Raw genomic sequence first — 17,357 nt, forward strand, 5'->3', positions numbered from 1 at the left:
GATTTAAATGGTTGTACGTCTGGTTATTTCTAAAATAACCAGAATAATTTTATGTGAAATGAAGTGTCCTCTAAGTCACTTAAAAAAAAGATTTAGAAGTAACCTTGCAATCAGCTCTATGAACAAATAATATATTTTAAGATTCTATTGACACACAAGGTAGTAGAGCGTTACAGACTTTACACTGCCACCAGAAAACCTTACACCAACTCCAGTTCTCTAATATTCACCCTTTACATACAATACTGAAGTTAAAACATGCACATATGCACATTTCGACCACCATTTTTACAGAGTTTGGTAAAGGGGTTTTGAACAGTATTTGGCAAGCCGCCACCTTAAAATATTCTCTGTACAGATAGGTTTTTAACAAAAACCATGCTTTCTCTTCATAACGGGAAAGCATATGAAAAGAGAGCTGTTTGGAAAACAGAAATACTCCCTCTAGAGTCTTTTTAGTAGATCCTTGGATATAGAGGGCTAACATTTAATTCACACTTGCCTGAAGTCTTCAAATGGACAGCTCTCTTTATGGGACATACTATCCTCCATCATCCAATGATTCTAGCCGTTTAATGGAGGTGGTTACAAATGTATGAATATATTATTGAAATGAACTATTCCTTTAAATCACAAACATGTATAACAGGGTAACACATGTATCAGCAGAAATAATATGGATTAAACAAACTGCAGCATCCTCTAAGCACTGCATAGTAAGTGTGTTAGCCATCCTACCTTCTGATGAGTTGTGACTTCCTCCCTGCTCCTTCCCAGCTCCTCAGCAAGTTTAACGTTCTCCTCTTGCAGGGCTGTGAGCTGCTGGGACTTCTGAGCAGCCGCCAGCCTCAGCGCTTCTCTGCAAGGACAGGGAGTGCATGGTTACCATAGGAACAAGACAGGCAAGAAAAGACTGTGGGAGAGAATCAGCTTCACAGCTTGGAAAAATACATCTAGTCACGTGTCTAATAGGATCTATAATAAAGGTAACAATCTACACCTTAAATGCACACTGCTCACTTTAACCCTGAAAAGAGAGAGAGCAGTGGGAACACAACACAAAATTACTTCCCTTCCTTTAAATGCATCTAATACCAGTGCAAGGTAAAGTCTATTCAGAGAGTGACACTGTCAATTCTACACAACTTCAACAGTTTGAAAATCCTCAAATTTAGAAATATGCTTAATTTATTGTATTATATGTGTTTGAAATATGTTATTCATGTTAGATGAGATGGGTGGTTCTAGCATTCTACTCCCCTCTGTTCCCCAAACCAGTAGAGTTTTTAACCAAAACTAATGTAAACAGAAATGTTTATAAAACTAATATAATCAAGGAAACTCTATGGAATGGCTAGCAAACCCAAACACTGAAAAACTCCAATGTTAGGTGAGCCAAGATGTAAAGATCTAGTCTATTTTCACTGTTTTACAGTAAAATGCACAAAATAAAATATCAATAGCAAAACACAGATTAGGATATTCAAGTTTAATTAAATCATATTGCTATGGATAATTTTGGGGGAAGCTATTTTAACTGCTATATTTAAAAAACCCAAAAGCCTGTTGCATATTCATGGAATATGTCATTTAACAAGTTCCTACAGAAATCCGCAGGATCTTTAAAAAAAAGTTGCATTTTATTTCATCTAAGCAATTATTTACCATGGCATTCTGCTTTCTTAAAGGGAAACTCGATGGCCATGTGCGCCAAAATTTCACAGCTGAACACTGACTAGAATACTAAAATGTTGTTATGATGACCTATGGCTTATGTGCCCACAGTGGGAAACATTTATGTAACAAGATTCACAAAACAGGAAACCCAACAAATTAAAATTTAAAACAAAAGTATTTATATTATATAATGAACTTTGTATCAAGCAACATTAAAATGTTTCCGTTAATGCACACAATTCCTGATTACTTTTAAAGTCCTTTTCCTTAGATCTTATGCCATAGCTACATTAGTTATTAAAGATCCATCTCAAACAATTTTTGATGCAGTTTTTCATTCTCCATTAATAAAGCCTACTGAAACTGGATGTAATGTGCAGGCTCACACCACTGAATAAAATTATGCTGGTTTCAATCTGATGCAGGAACACATCTAATTTTAACCTCACTTGTTTGCTGTGCTGCAAAACATATGAATGCTTTGACTTTTTGGCACTAGTGTATCAAGAAGTCATACACAAATCGTGGCATGGACTTGTGTAAAACTGAATTTCTTTGTAACTCGATTGTATCTGAGAATATTAATTGATGTCCAAAAGAGCATGAGAAAGGGTGTTTATTAAAATCAGGTAAGTAAAATCCAATCAGTATCGGTATCCAGTTTTATATGTTAATCTTTTTTGCAAAAATAGTCACCGCTTCCACTGAAAGACTTCCCTACCTAGAGCCACAATTAGTCATTGAAAGTTCTTCTGCAATGATCCCTTCTACAACTACAAGAATTTACCATCACTTATCTTAGCATCCTAAGGCATCCTGGCAACACGGACTGAGGAAAGCTACAGCTCCATCCTTTACCACAGTTAATTACTTTGTTTGCAAGTCAGGAATTTGTAATTGTAAGGGTGATTAAAAATTAAATTCTGTCAAATTAGATTATTTACCCTCTAACCATGAAGTCCAAAATCACAGATAATTAGAGAACATGCTTAGCAACTGGTTATGATTAATGTTGGCCTTAAACAGAATCACAAAAGGACCAAGGGAGAGGAAACCAATCTCCTTTATCTAGAACTCTCCTAAACTAATGGCTAAAGAACAATTTTCACAAATATAGTTTGTCTGACAAGTTAAAGAATAATTTGTAATAAAAAATGGGATCGTTAACTTCCTGAGGTTCTAGAACTAGAAAAATTAGTCTGGAAAAAATTACTTTGCTTTGTCATTTTCTGCAAGCACTGAAGCAGGTGGGAAGTACTCATGGAATGAAATTCTCTCACACCAGAAGGGGCCTCTGACAGCCATTTAGGTTTTTAAGAAGGATAGAAAAAAAAAATCAATACCATGCTGCAGGTGCTAGAACACAGCATTAATGCTGTGTGTTCTACAAGAAACCCGTGCCTGGACTGCCTTGATTTCAGAGCACTGGTCAGGCAGCTTTCACTGAAATCCTCAGTCTATGGGATAACCAATTAGATGGGGATAAATTCTTGTAGTTGTGGAAGGGAATAATGCAGGAAAGCTCTTTCAACAGTACTGTAGTGCAAGTTCCAGACTCTGAATTTCCCCTAACAGGTCACCAGATTCTCTCCACCCAGAGAGGGTGGGATGGAAGACTTGTGGTTCAGTGTGTGCCATGTCTCTAGAGTGTGGGGCACTGAAGGACTGGCAGTCATGCCACATCTTTATTCAGGGAGGGACGCCATTTTAGGATGGTAGCTGCCAGTTCCGTATTAATTTTCTACATGGGTTAACCTGCACTGATCAAATTGTGGCTGGGGGGGGCTTTAAATCAGATACACTGTGTGTTCTATTTCTACTATACTAAAATAGCACTTAAGACACTTTGTTACTACATATGTATCTACTTTCTACATTTTCTTTGGAGTCCTACTGTTTAGTTTATTGACAAAAATTGAATCAATGCTAGAGAGTTAGGGTAACAAGTGGGGTTCCGCAGGAGTCTGTTTTGGGACTGGTTCTGTTCAATGTCTTCATCAACGATTTAGATAATGGTGTACAACAGGGCTACTTAACACATGGCCTGTGGGCTACATATGGCCCACAGCCCATTTGTTTGCAGCCTGCGGTGCAGTTTGGGTTTCCATGGGGCTCAACACGCGGCCTGCAGGTGGGATCCTTTGAACATGGCCTCCACTGGGAACACGCTCTACAACGGCAAGGCATCTCCAAGGCAGGGTGAGCACTGAAAGATGCAAGCGGACAGGCTCACTGGAACAGATGGGTACAGGGTGTCGGCGTTTCTAGCCCCCAGGCAGGAGGGGCTGGGAGTTCGAGGCATTGTGCGAAGTGCTTTGTATTCATGCCCGTCAATGTGAAAGAAGTGATTTGCATATAAATATGCACGTATATGCAACCACACTTAAGTTGCGGCCCTCGGCAATGAGCATCATTGCGGTCCCCGAGGCTTTCAAAGTTGAGTAACCCTGGCGTAGTGAGCATGCTTAAATTTGCAGATGATACCAAGCTGGGAGAGGTTGCAACTGCTTTGGAGGATAGGGTCATGATTCAAAATGTTCTGGACAAACTGGAGAAATGGTCTGAGAAACAGGATAAAGCTTAATAAGGACAAATGCAAAGTACTCCAGTTAGGAAGGAACAATGCATTTCACACATACAGAATGGGAAGCAACTGTCTAGAAAGGAGTACTGCAGAGAGGGATCTAGAGATCATAGTGGACCACAAGCTAAATGAGTCAACAGTATCACACTGTTGCAAAAAAAGCAAACATGATTCTGGGATGCATTAACAAGAATGTTGTGAGAAAGACACAAGTCATTCTTCCGCTTTACTCTGTGCTGACTGGGTCTGAACTGGAGTGGTGTCTAGTTCTGGGCACCATATTTCAACAAAGATGTGGGAGAAATTACAAAAGGCCCAGAGAAGAGCAACAAAAATGATGAACGCTCTAGAGAACATGAGTTAAGAGGGAAGGCTGAAGGAACTGGGCTTGTTTAGTTTGGAAAAGAGAAGACTGAAAGGGGACATAAGTGGTTTTCAAGTATCTAAAAGGGAGTCACAAGAAGGGGAGGGGGGGATTATTTTCCTTGGCCTTTGATGACTGGACAAGAAGCATTAGGATTAACCTGCAGCAAGGGAGATTTAGGTTGGACATTAGGGAAAAACTTCGTAACTGTCAGGGTGATTAAACACTGGAATAGATCGCCTGGGGAGGCTATAAAAACCCCATCATTGGAAATATTTAAGAGCAGATTAGACAGACATCTATCAGGGATGGTCCAGATCAGGGGTGGACAAAAGGGCCCTCCGCAGGCCAGATCTGGTCCTCCAAATGGGTGGATCCAGCTCAGAGAGGCCCTGCTGCTCCTTCCACCCCTGGCCAATTAGGGGCTGGGAAGCACGTGAAGCCTCCTCTTGCCCTGCCAGGAGCACAAATGTTAGGCACTGCTCACAGGGTGGTGGCGAGGAGGGGAGGAGGAGAAGAGCAAAGGAGGCTTTGCGCGCTCCCTCACCCCTAGGCCCTAATTGGCCATGGGGCAGAGGAATGAGGGAAGTCTCCTCCCATTCCAAGAGCATGGGCACCTTGGGAGAACACGAGGTGGGGGCACTCCCTCACCCCCAGACCAATCGTTGTCTGGGGGTGGGAAACCCAGAAATAACGTGGCCCCACGCCTTCCACTTGATGCCCCACCCCTTCCTGTGCAGCCCAGGGCCACTTCAAAAATTTCCAAAGTGGCCCCCGGCAAAAAGTTATTGCCCATCCCTGGTGTAGATGGTGCTTGGTCCTGCTGTGAGGGCAGGGGAGAAGACTTGATGATCTCTCGAGGTCTCTTCCAGTTCTAGTATTTTATGATTGTATGACAAATGTAAAACCCAAAGTAGCACACTGCTTCACACATTATCAGCTACGGTCCCATTTCAGAATCTAGGCTGAAGCTGCCTAGATTAGCAATATACCACACTTAGCTACAACACTGGCTCTGACTACACAAGTTGTGTTGTAAAGCATCACTCACGTTAGCTGACATTTTAAAACACCACATATTTTTCTATGCTATACTAGACCTGAGAGGGGACAGACAATTTGATTTAAACATACCATTGTCAACTTGCTATGATACAAGTTTGAAAAACCAGGCTTTGCCTGGCAGTACATGCAAATTTGATAAGCCATTGATAAAAACTAAAAATTAAACAAGATTTAATATGTACAAAATCATTTAAATCACAAATATTTATGCTACAAACATTTCTTAAACATGTAACAAGATTTATTTGGACTAATGCTTTTAACAAACTGGTGCCCCCATATGGCAGAACTGCATACCACTTCAAAATAATTCAATGAATTCCCCATATATTAAAACATCTCCAAAATTCAATACTTTCAGAGAGCCATGACAATGCTCTGTTTCCATGTTTTACACTTTCAGAAGCTAAGTTAGTAGTGAATTGTAACAAAGTACCTCTGTTTTATAAATGAGAATACTGTACATGGACTGGTACAAAGACTCATTTATGAAAATTAATTGCTACACACATAATATAACTAAGGAAGAGTTTAAAGGCTTAATATACATTTAAATACTTACACTTCTTTTCTAAATTCTTCCATTTTCTTGTTCTCCAGATTGAGAAGCTCTTTTGATTTGTTAAGTTCCTCTTCGTTTTTCAGGTTGTTTTGTTTAAGTTTGTCCAGCTTTGAGAAGAAGGGGGCGGGAGATAAGAGAATTAAAATTCATGGACTTGTATAATTTCCAAATGAAACATTTTAAAATAGTCAAATATGAAAATGGATGTCTGAAGTTTTGAACTGTTGCACTTCTTTATTTTTAAGCCTCAATAAATGAAGAATTAGTCTTCACTGAGGAATATTTGACTAATACATGTGTAATAAATCTAAGTATGTCCACTGCAATTCCCACAGTATTGCAAGTTAAAGATTAATTTAAGATTGACAATTTAAGTGGAATATTAAATATCTAGCTACCACATTTCACACACAACTACATGTTTTTACCTTTACCTACATCAACATTTTTAGCAAAATTAATTTAACATGACTAGTTATAATTTAGAGCTATCTGCTATTCAGGGTTTTTCTTATCTTAGGAAAAAAACATACATAATTAATCAGATGGTTCAGCTTTACTGTACCTTAATCAGCAAGAAATAGGTTGAATGTAGTGTTTGCAATAATGGGAAATCCATCTTTTGAGATATCACGTTTTGGCAACAAATTGTGAAGGGTATTTACTGTGCCTGCATCTATTGTGAAAGCACTTAAGAGACTGTAAACCTCATCTGTTCAGAGGCACTAAATAATACATTATATTATATAACAGATAATCTCCAGCTACTTCATTGGCATTACAGGACAGTGCATTTTTAATACCCAGAAATTCCACTTCTGGCATTAATATCATGTCTCTTAAACAATGCACATTGTCTCAAAATAACTGAGAATTATATTTCAACCTCTGGTATTAGGTTAGCTTGGTATTTCTCATTCAAAATGTCCATCATCTTAAAGACAATTCTAGAGAATCATCAGCAGCAGTTTGAAGTAAAAATGCACATTGTGCTTAAGTATGTTTCCCCCAATCCTTGTGTCTCGAACAGTCAATTTATGCTTGGATCTCTGCAGCCTGGAAACAACTTCTAGAGATTAGGGTGCTAATATAAATATCACTACCAAATAGGTGCAGTACTACAAAAGGGAAAAAAAAACCAAGGACACAAGAACTAGGCTCTTGAGCTACCACAATTAAAAATAGTGTGGATACTTCTTAGGTGGCAAGCTCTTTGAGCCAAGAATTGCAGCTCCATGTGTGTTGGTACAGCACAAATTACACTAGGGCATTAGTCTTCACAGTGGCCTCTATACACTGCTATAGTAAATAAATAATAAATAATAATAATATATAAAATCAGAGAAGGAGAAATGAAGATGCTGCAGTGAAACGGCAGGTCACACAGAGGATTCTATAAAACCCATGCAGAGACACCAAGAAGGTTTTTGTAGGCTAGATTTAGAGGGGAGGACTTTAGTAGATTAATGCTACTATTTGTTAGCATTTCTGTAGTGCTTTTTATTGGCATATAAGGACTATCCGCTTAAAATGAAGAAACTGAGGCACAGAGAAGTTATTGTAAACAACTTCCCTAAGGCCACACTGCAAGGCATTGATGACACCAGGCTTAGAACCTACAATCTTCTGCTTTTTACTGCATCTCTTATCACTTCAAGATACATGCTGCTCTAGCATCTTGAAAAGCCAGGGTCCATAAGCATATAGGTAACTGTGTGTATAATTATTACACACCATATTAGAACAGTTGTACCATGTAATCTACTAAGTTGTATTCGTACCCACAGCTTTTTCATGTATAATATTATCTAACAGACCATGACCATAAGGAGATCTCAGATGGGATGATGACAAAGGTTACTCAGCCCATTCTCCTCCTTTTCCCACACCTGCTATATTTCCTTCCACTTCTCTTGTCCTTGTGCTATGATCTCATTGGTTTAGACAATTAAATGTTTCTGGATTGAAGAATAAAAAACTCAACCTGCCCCTGCACTTTTTCAGGCGTAGGAGTGGGGGGGAATTTTTAGGCCATGTGTTACACAGAAAAATGAGATTCAAACAACTCTCTCTAGCAAAGATCAGATGAGACTAGCAGAAAGAAGGGACCACATGTACAGTTACAACATTAGCCACATGTTCATGCGGAGGGAAAGTAACTCAAAGAACACACATTCATTGATAAACTGTGGTGCTTTTGACTATTTGGATGCAGGTTTCATATTTATTACAATACAGGGACATTTCAAGGGATACCACTACATCTCTTAAGAACTTTGGGATTGTTTTTCTATACAGGCAGTCCCCAAGTTACGCAGATCCGACTTATGTTGGATCTGCAGTTATGAACACGGTTTGCTCCCCGTCTCCCTGGTCTGCTGGAGACCAGCAGACCAGGGAGAAGGGAAGCAAAGCCTCTGAGGACGCCGGCAGCGGGACAGCTGCGGCGCGTCTGGGCTGTCCACTGCCCGTGTGCTCCGCGGCTTTGCTTCACATCTCCCCAGACCAGGGAGACGGGGAGCAAAGCCGGGGAGCATGCGGGCAGTGGACAGCCCAGATACGCTGTGGCTGTCCCGCGGCTTTGCTCCGCGTCTCCCTAGTCTGCTGGAGACCAGCAGACCAGGGAGATGGGGAGCAAAGCGGAGAAAAGCTGCGGAGCACGCTGGCAGCAGGACAGCCGCGGCGTGTCTGGGCTGTCCGCTGCCCGCGTGCTCCCCGGCTTTGCTCCCCGTCTCCCTGGTCTGGGGAGATGTAGAGCAAAGCCGCGGAGCACACGGGCAGTGGACAGCCGAGACGCGCCGCGGCTGTCCCGTTGCCGGCGTCCTCAGAGGCTTTGCTTCCCATCTCCCTGGTCTGCTGGTCTCTAGCAGACTAGGGAGATGTGGAGCAAAGCCGCGGAGGACCCGGGCGGTGGGACCGCGGTGCATCTCGGTCCCCCTCCTGCGTCTCCCTGGTCTGCTGGGGGAGGGGGGCGCAGCTGGTACGCCTCCCCCCCCCCCAGCAGTCCAGGCTTTTCTCCGGATGCCTGGGGCAGAGCAGCTGGGGCGCTGCCGGTTGGTCCCGCAGCACCGCTCTGGGCGCTACTGGACCAACCCGGCAGCACCCCAGCTGCTCTGCCCCAGGCGTCCTGATTCAGCCGCTGCTGGTCAGTTTCAGCAGTGGCTGAATCAGGACGCCTGGGGCAGAGCAGCTGGGGTGCTGGTGGATTGGTCCAGTAGCGCTGAGGAGTGGCACTACTGGAGCAACCCAGCAGCACCCCAGCTGCTCTGCCCCAGGCGTCCCAAGTCAGCCGCTGCTGAAACTGACCAGCAGCTGACTACAGGAAGCCCGAGGCAGAGTTGCTCTGCCCCGGACTTCCTGGAATCAGCCGCTGATCAGTTTCAGCAGCAGCTGACTTGGGGATGCCTGGGGTTCTTAAGTTGAATCTGTATGTAAGTCGGAACTGGTGTCCAGATTCAGCCTGTTGAAACTGATCAGAGGCTGATTCCAGGAAGCCCGGGGCAGAGCAACTCTGCCTCAGGCTTCCTGTAGTCAGCTGCTGGTCAGTTTCAGCAGCGGCTGAATCTGGACGCCAGTTCCAACCTACATACAGATTCAACTTAAGAACAAACCTACAATCCCTATCTTGTACATAACCCAGGGACTGCCTGTATAAATATTTAAAAGTGATTACTTCATTTTGCAGCTTCTGATTTCTCTGTCTGGAGTCCTCCAAAGAAGCTAAGGTGTTGACCTTTTCTTTATGTAGGGCATCCTTCTCTTTGGTCACCTGCTCCACTACCTGCAAAGCATCTTCTGCCATTTTATCAGCCTAAATATAAAAAAGAATTATTACTGAATAGAACACTTAAATGCAGTAGAGCAGCCATTTTACTATATCATGTATAGTTTATGCAGAACTTAGTTGACAGTTTCATTTTCATAACTAAAATGGAAAATGTATTTTTTTACTTTTATGCAGTTCAAGAATGCAGATACAGCTCCCAAAGTTGAATTCCATGCAAAATGAATTACAACCCCATGCTTGTGTCATTACTGACATTTTTAATTAGAGCCCTGAACTGCCATAATTATGTCCATTGTGATTTCTTTTTACACCTCAAAGATATTACAATTATTGTTGTTCAATGGATATTCACTACCAACAGACTTATCTTTAGAAAGATGGGGAATTATAAAAAGAGTTGTTATATTAGATTTGCTTTGTGAGGATTCTAAAAGTTAAAACAGGACAACAAAAAAGATTCAATCAATCAAGTTAATGTTACATATGTTACTTTAACATTTTTAATGATTTGCCCTTGCAAACTTATATCTTCAAAGGGCATACACCAAGCTTTAGAAATATTCTGAAAATATTTGGGATTTTTAAAAAGCCCAACAAAATTCATACTTTCAGTGGTTAACAGTTTACAAGTCAAGCAAGGGCTGACAGTTATATTTACTCATCTGTTGGTGGTGAATATAAACACTATTATGAATAAACACAACAGATTTAGATACCAATTTGTTCTAACATGTTTTGCCCTTGCAAACTTATATCTTCAAAGGGCATACACCAAGCTTTAGAAATATTCTGAAAATATTTGGGATTTTTAAAAAGCCCAACAAAATTCATACTTTCAGTGGTTAACAGTTTACAAGTCAAGCAAGGGCTGGCAGTTATATTTACTCATCTGTTGGTGGTGAATATAAACACTATTATGAATAAACACAACAGATTTAGATACCAATTTGTTCTAACATGTTTTGAAAGTTCTAAAAAACCTCAAGCTTACTAGGGGATTATCTTGCAATTCCGTTTGTCCAATTGGAGTAAAATTTTGCTTTATATCTCCATATAAATTTAAACTAATATTCTTATTCCCATGTTTAATAAAAAGGAACACTGAGCACCAAATCTAAAATAATGGGGTTTTGTACCCACTTACTGTTAGTTGTTAGCTGGAAAGTACTTTTTCCTACTAGTATTACATTTCTCCTATAGTATTTTGAAAAAAAAATCCTTTCATTCACCATTTCAGAATTGTTTCATTGTGACATTCTGCACCATGGGTTCCTTTTTATTAGGCACAAAATTGTTTTGTATTAGAGGTGTTAAAAGATCTCACTCATTACAGACAACTCAGGGACAAACAGGGTAATATACCAAGAGTGAAGATCATCTCCATGTAGACAGACTGAAATTAAGTGCTGGTCTTGCTATTAAAAGTGCAGAAATCAAAACAGAAGTTAGTGTCCAGTGTTAGTATCTCTACTTGACTGGTTTAATGTGTTTCAATACCTCAGATTTTTGTGTTACTATATGTGCCTGACGCGCCTCAGTTTCTTTTAGCTGCAAAGTAACTTTGTCCTTCTCCACCAGTAGCATCTGATTTTTGCTCTGCAACACCAGTAAGTTGGCTGAAAGGTCACTATTAGTTTGTGCTAAAAGCATTACTTCCTCATGCAGTTTGCAATAGTCCTCTGATAACTTCTCCTTCTCTTTTAGAATTTCTTCCTCTCTCACGATCAGTTTATTTTGTTCTGCAAGAAGGTTCTCATTTTCCTGGAGCAGCTTTATTCGCTCTGATTCAGACACATGTTGGCTGTGTCGAATATATTCTAGGAGCTTGGAGAGACGGGCATGCAGGTCCTGGAGCTCTGCCTTTGACTTAGTCAATGAAGCAAAATCATTCTCTAGCTTTTTAATATTGGAGGCAAGTAGATGTGTCTCTGTGCTGAGCACCTCTTTTTCTTTAATGATTTCCTCTAATTCTGATTCAGATTTTTGTTTCTCCTGAACCAGCAGTTGTTTCTCAGACAGCAATTCTTTATTTTTAACTATTAGCTGTTCCTTCTCCCTCTCTAGAATGTCAATAGTAATCTGAAGTTCTGCTTGTTGCAATAAAAATGAATCCTTTTCCAGTTTTCTAGCTTCCCTTTCTACAGTTAAATTTTCCTGCACAATTTTGACCTCCTCATTTAATTTCTGACATTCTTGTTGCAATTCAGTCCTTGCATTGATCAGCAATTCCTTGCTAGAGGAACAGGTTTTGAAGGAAGCCTTCAGGACTTGCTTGGCTTGCGAAACAGCAGAAAGTTCATTTTCTAACAGGGTTTTGTGACTCTGAGCCTCTTTTAGACACTCGGAAAGTTCACAATTATAAGCTACTAATTCTTGATTGTCTTGGTTTTTTTGGTCTAGTTCTCTCTTGAGACTGTCAATGGTACTGTGGAGTTTGGCCTTTTCTTGACCAAGTGCTTTCTTGGCTGAGAGGTCCAGCTCATGTTTTCTTTTTAAGTCACACAGTGCATTTGCAGAAGACTGATTTTCAGTGAGCAGCTCTGCACATTTGGTTTCTAACAAGTCCTTTTCTTTGAGAAGGAACTCATTCTGCTTTTTAAGTTTCACTGATTTCTGAGAAGCCAATTCTTTCTCTGTGCTCAGTTGACTTATTTTCTCATTTAGAGCTCTCCCAGCAAGGGTGGAATCTTCCGAGGTCTTGGCAAGCTTTTCTGCAATTGCCTTGTTTTCCTTTAAAAGTTCTTCCTTTTCAGCCAAAAGCCTCCGCTCTGATGAAGAGAGAGCTTCCTTTTCTTGTAATAACTGGATACACTCAGAGTCTGTGGTCTCCCTACTAGCTTTAATCTCTTCAAGCAGTTTAGAGAGACTAGCATGGGAGGCCTGCAACTCTGCATTGTCTATGGTAGTGTTTTTAAGTTCTTTAATCACAGCATCTAGCTCTGCTTGCAGTCCTTCAGTTTTCATATTTAGGGCCTTTTCCTCATTAACAGCAGTTTCTAAGCTCACACGCAGCACTTCTTGACTTTTAAGGAGTGTTTCCTTTTCAGACTGCAGGTCCTGGCTTCTTTGCAACAGATCATCCCTTTCATTTTTTAAGGCCACATACATGCTTTCAAGAGCCAAATTTTTGTCCAAGACTGAGTTTCTCTCTGCAGCCAGAGCAGATAATTCTTGTAGGAGTTCCTTTTGATCTCTGGCCAGGTCTTCATAAGAGCTTTTCAGTTTTTGGATAACATAATCTTTGTCTTTAAGAAAAGCAGTGTTCTCCTCAGAAAGCTTTTTCTGATTATCTTCCAGTTCTACTTTTTCCTTAAGGTGCTTCTGAGCTTCCATAACCAAAGCATCTTTGCTAGTCTGAAGTTCTTCCAGCCGTTGGAGCAGTGCTGACTCTGAAGAGCGAAGGACATCATTTTCTTTACTTACTTGTAGAAGATCTTTCTGGGTCGTCCCTATTTCAATAAGTAACTTTCCCTTCTCAGAAATTAATGCCGCCTTTTCTGCACTTTCTTGTTGACTTTTAGTCTCAGCTTCTTGTTTTTCCTTCAGGATCTTTTTATTTTCTGAATCAAGTTCTTCATTTACTGTCCAAAGCCTTTCCTGGTCTTGTTGCAACAACTTAATCTTGGATTTCAAGTCTAGTAGTTTTGATAACAGTGAACCGTTCTCTAACTTTAAAGCATTTCCCTCTTGTGCAAGAATCTCCTTCTCTGATAATAAACCCTTGATTTTCTCTGACATTAGTTCAATCTCTTTTTTGGCTGATGTTAACACAGAAGTTAAAGACTAAAGAAATAAAGTTGGGGAGAAGGGAAACAAAAATGAAGACAAAACAGACAAATGAGAAGTATGGATTAGTGACAAACAGAGCTATAGTTTAAATTTAAGAGGTGTATATAATGACACACAATGTAATCTCAACTCTGAAAAATATTAAGGACATATTTATTACAAAACAATGGATTAGCTAGTGAGACAACCTAGTAGAACTGATAATGATAGTATGCAAAAGATGCACTAGTTTGTGTACATTCAAACTGAAGTTTGGCTTTTTGGTCCAAAAAATGATTGAAATAGTACCAATTACATAGATTAAGCATGGAGTGTTTTAAAAAAAGCTATTGTGGAAGACAACAACAACAAAATTTAGTCCATAGCTAGATAGGTTATATTACAATTAATTCAGGGAAGTATACCAGATACCAACTTCTAGTTACTTTATACAGTGTTTACTCTAGATGGGTAATACACTCAGGACATCTTATGATGCTTCCATAACCAAAGCATCTTTGCTAATCTGAAGTTCTTCCAGCCGTTGGAGCAGTGCTGACTCTGAAGAGCGAATGACATCATTTTCTTTACTTACTTGTAGAAGATTTTTCTGGTCCGTCCCTATTTCAGTAAGTAACTTTTCTTTCTCAAAAATTAATGCCGCCTTTTCTGTACTTTCTTGTTGACTTTTAGTCTCAGCTTCTTGTTTTTCCTTCAGGATCTTTTTATTTTCTGAATCAAGTTCTTCATTTACTGTCCAAAGCCTTTCCCGGTCTTGTTGCAACAACTTATTCTTGGATTCCAAGTCTAGTAGTTTTGATAACAGTGAACCGTTCTCTAACTTTAAAGCATTTCCCTCTTGTGCAAGAATCTCCTTCTCTGATAATAAACCCTTCATTTTCTCTGACATTAGTTCAATCTCTTTTTTGGCTGATGTTAACACAGAAGTTAAAGACTAAAGAAATAAAGTTGGGGAGAAGGGAAACAAAAATGAAGACAAAACAGACAAATGAGAAGTATGGATTAGTGACAAACAGAGCTATAGTTTAAATTTAAGAGGTGTATATAATGACACACAATGTAATCTCAACTCTGAAAAATATTAAGGACATATTTATTACAAAACAATGGATTAGCTAGTGAGACAACCTAGTAGAACTGATAATGATAGTATGCAAAAGATGCACTAGTTTGTGTACATTCAAACTGAAGTTTGGCTTTTTGGTCCAAAAAATGATTGAAATAGCACCAATTACATAGATTAAGCATGGAGTGTTTTAAAAAAAGCTATTGTGGAAGACAACAACAACAAAATTTAGTCCATAGCTAGATAGGTTACATTGCAGTTAATTCAGGGAAGTATACCAGATACCAACTTCTAGTTACTTTATACAGTGTTTATTCTAGATGGGTAATACACTCAGGACACTTTATGATAGAAAGGTTAATTTGTTCAACAACTACATAAATTGTGTGTCAATTTATACACCGCATGTTCTGCTCAAGCGCAATGCAACAAAAAGTTAAGGAAAAATAAACAATGAATGAAAGATGAAAGCAAGTAACAAAATGTCCAGGAAACAGAGAAATCATTGGAAGTTATTTAAATTAAGCTAAGGGCAAAATAATTACCACAACATGGAATTGTTTTACAAAATAAAATTTTACTAAAAAGGAGTCTGAAAAGAAAATATTTCTATGTCTACTTATTTAAAATCAAAATGCTTAAAATCCCTTATTAAAGAGGAATAAAATTTAATTCCAACCGGCTCTACTGGAGCAGAAACCTAGGAGGGATAAAAATTTAGTTGCTAGGTTTAATATAAAGTATTGTAAAAAATATGAATATAAAGATTATTTAAAATAGTCAATGGCACAGGTTTTCTTTCGTCAACAATACTTCATCTAGTCTGGATAAAACTTTCATTGAGTGCATATCAAAAAACATTAATACAAATGGGTTAGGTTAAACAGTAAAAGTGTGAGGCTTTGTAAAAAGAGAGATAATAGAACAATTACTTGCTTAAAACAACCACACGTACTTTGGCGAGTTCTGCTTCTTTTTTCAGCTCCTCAGCCTGTTTTTCCAAGTTGCTGTTTTTCTCTTGTGTACTTCTCAGCATCTCTTCTGTGTCCAGCAGAGTCTGTTTAAGCCCTTTGATGGCTACACTGTGCTCAGCGATCATCTCAGAATTGTTTTTTTCATGCATCATCTGCAGGTCCTTATACCGATTTTGGCTTTTCTCAATTTGTTTTTCCTGTCAGATTTTAGAGCAATTTGAATGCAATCAGAAATCTAGTTTCTTTTAATACCCTTTCCAACACAACTAGTTAACCTTTTCTCTAGTTCTTCTTACCAGGTCTACTAATTTATCTTGCATTTTCTTCAGTTCTGCCTGATGATTCTTAAGTGCTTCCTGTTGGTCCTGGTCAGCTTTACGTGTTGTCTGTTCTACATTTTCCTGCAGCTGAAGTGCCTTTTCATTTGATTTTGTAATCTGATTTTGTAGTTCTTCTAGCATCCTAAAAAATTAGAAAATAGCAAGATGTTTTTGCTGAAAATTTAACAGACAGACTGTGTAAGCTGCAGCATTATTCAATTAATACAGATCAAAAGTTTAGAAAAAAGGTGTTCAATCACTAAACAGTGTGTAGAATGTTTTAATATCAAATTAAATGTTTCAATAGCAAGATAAATGCACACAAAAGTACAAGTGAGAGGGTAAATTGGCCTCAAAGGTCAGTGTTTAAAAAAAACATAAATGTTCTCATTAAATGTATGTTTAGAACAAACACACTTTCCCCTACAATCAATAGATTGCGAGTACATGAGAACCAACAACTGAGTAATTCACTTTCCGGTGTCTTAAGCTAAAAGAAATGCAATGATACTAAAGCCATGAAAATGTATTAATCGAATTTCATTAGTGCCAGGTGTTACATAAATGAGAAGTTATTAAATAATTTTAAACCTAGTTTCTCTTTAATCCAATATATGTAGAGAGTATTTATGACAATGTTTTGACAACAGAGCTTGTGTCTTCAGATTCAAATGTGAAACAGATTTGTTTCAGGATGAGCTTTCATGGCTACTTACAAAAGGAGAAAAAAAATGTAGGAACAAATGAAAGGAAAATTCTCTGATAGCATTGGGATGGATACCTTTCTTTTAAACGCAGCTCATCATTCATCTTTGTAAGCTGAGCAGAACTATCACCTGATGACTTCATTATTTCTGCTATATCATTCTCAAGTTTGGCTTTAGCTTCAGTCAACTGCTGTTCTTTTTCTTCTCTCTCTTTCAATTTTTTCTCCATAACTGTACATAAAAAAGTTATTACAATAAATTTAATTCAAAGCCACAACACACCTAGATGCTAATAAGAGACTCTAAACACAATCTTAAGCTGTTGCGATAAAACTAGCATGCTGAACTTCCAAAGCTAAAAGTCACATTTGGGATTCAACTAAAAATTGTAGGCTCTGGAGCACTTGCCCTCTTTGATCCCCTCCCCTGTCAGAGGGCCTGCTAAAGAGTAATGGAAACTTA

The 17,357-nt window shown here is 39.1% G+C and overlaps 1 protein-coding gene across 8 annotated transcripts in view; it reads right to left on the minus strand.

The window, feature by feature from the left end:
• The window catches only part of CLIP1 (CAP-Gly domain containing linker protein 1), a 136,382-nt gene that overhangs the window by 21,548 nt on the left and 97,477 nt on the right, over window positions 1–17,357 (minus strand). For 7 of the 8 annotated variants that reach the window (XM_075898671.2, XM_075898669.2, XM_075898668.2 and 4 more), the window contains 6 exons: window positions 16,970–17,126; window positions 16,165–16,330; window positions 15,850–16,065; window positions 9,926–10,063; window positions 6,253–6,359; window positions 739–859 (listed from right to left, as the gene is read on the minus strand). In XM_075898671.2, the coding sequence (XP_075754786.2) occupies window positions 739–859; window positions 6,253–6,359; window positions 9,926–10,063; window positions 15,850–16,065; window positions 16,165–16,330; window positions 16,970–17,126 (905 nt within the window). Of the gene's footprint in view, window positions 1–738; window positions 860–6,252; window positions 6,360–9,925; window positions 10,064–11,536; window positions 13,823–15,849; window positions 16,066–16,164; window positions 16,331–16,969; window positions 17,127–17,357 lie in introns of all 8 variants that reach the window. The other variant, XM_075898662.2, reaches the window with a different exon arrangement.

Source organism: Pelodiscus sinensis, chromosome Z (assembly GCF_052426305.1).
Source record: "Pelodiscus sinensis isolate ZL-2025 chromosome Z, ASM5242630v1, whole genome shotgun sequence".
In the NCBI taxonomy this organism is placed as follows: Eukaryota; Metazoa; Chordata; order Testudines; family Trionychidae; genus Pelodiscus; species Pelodiscus sinensis.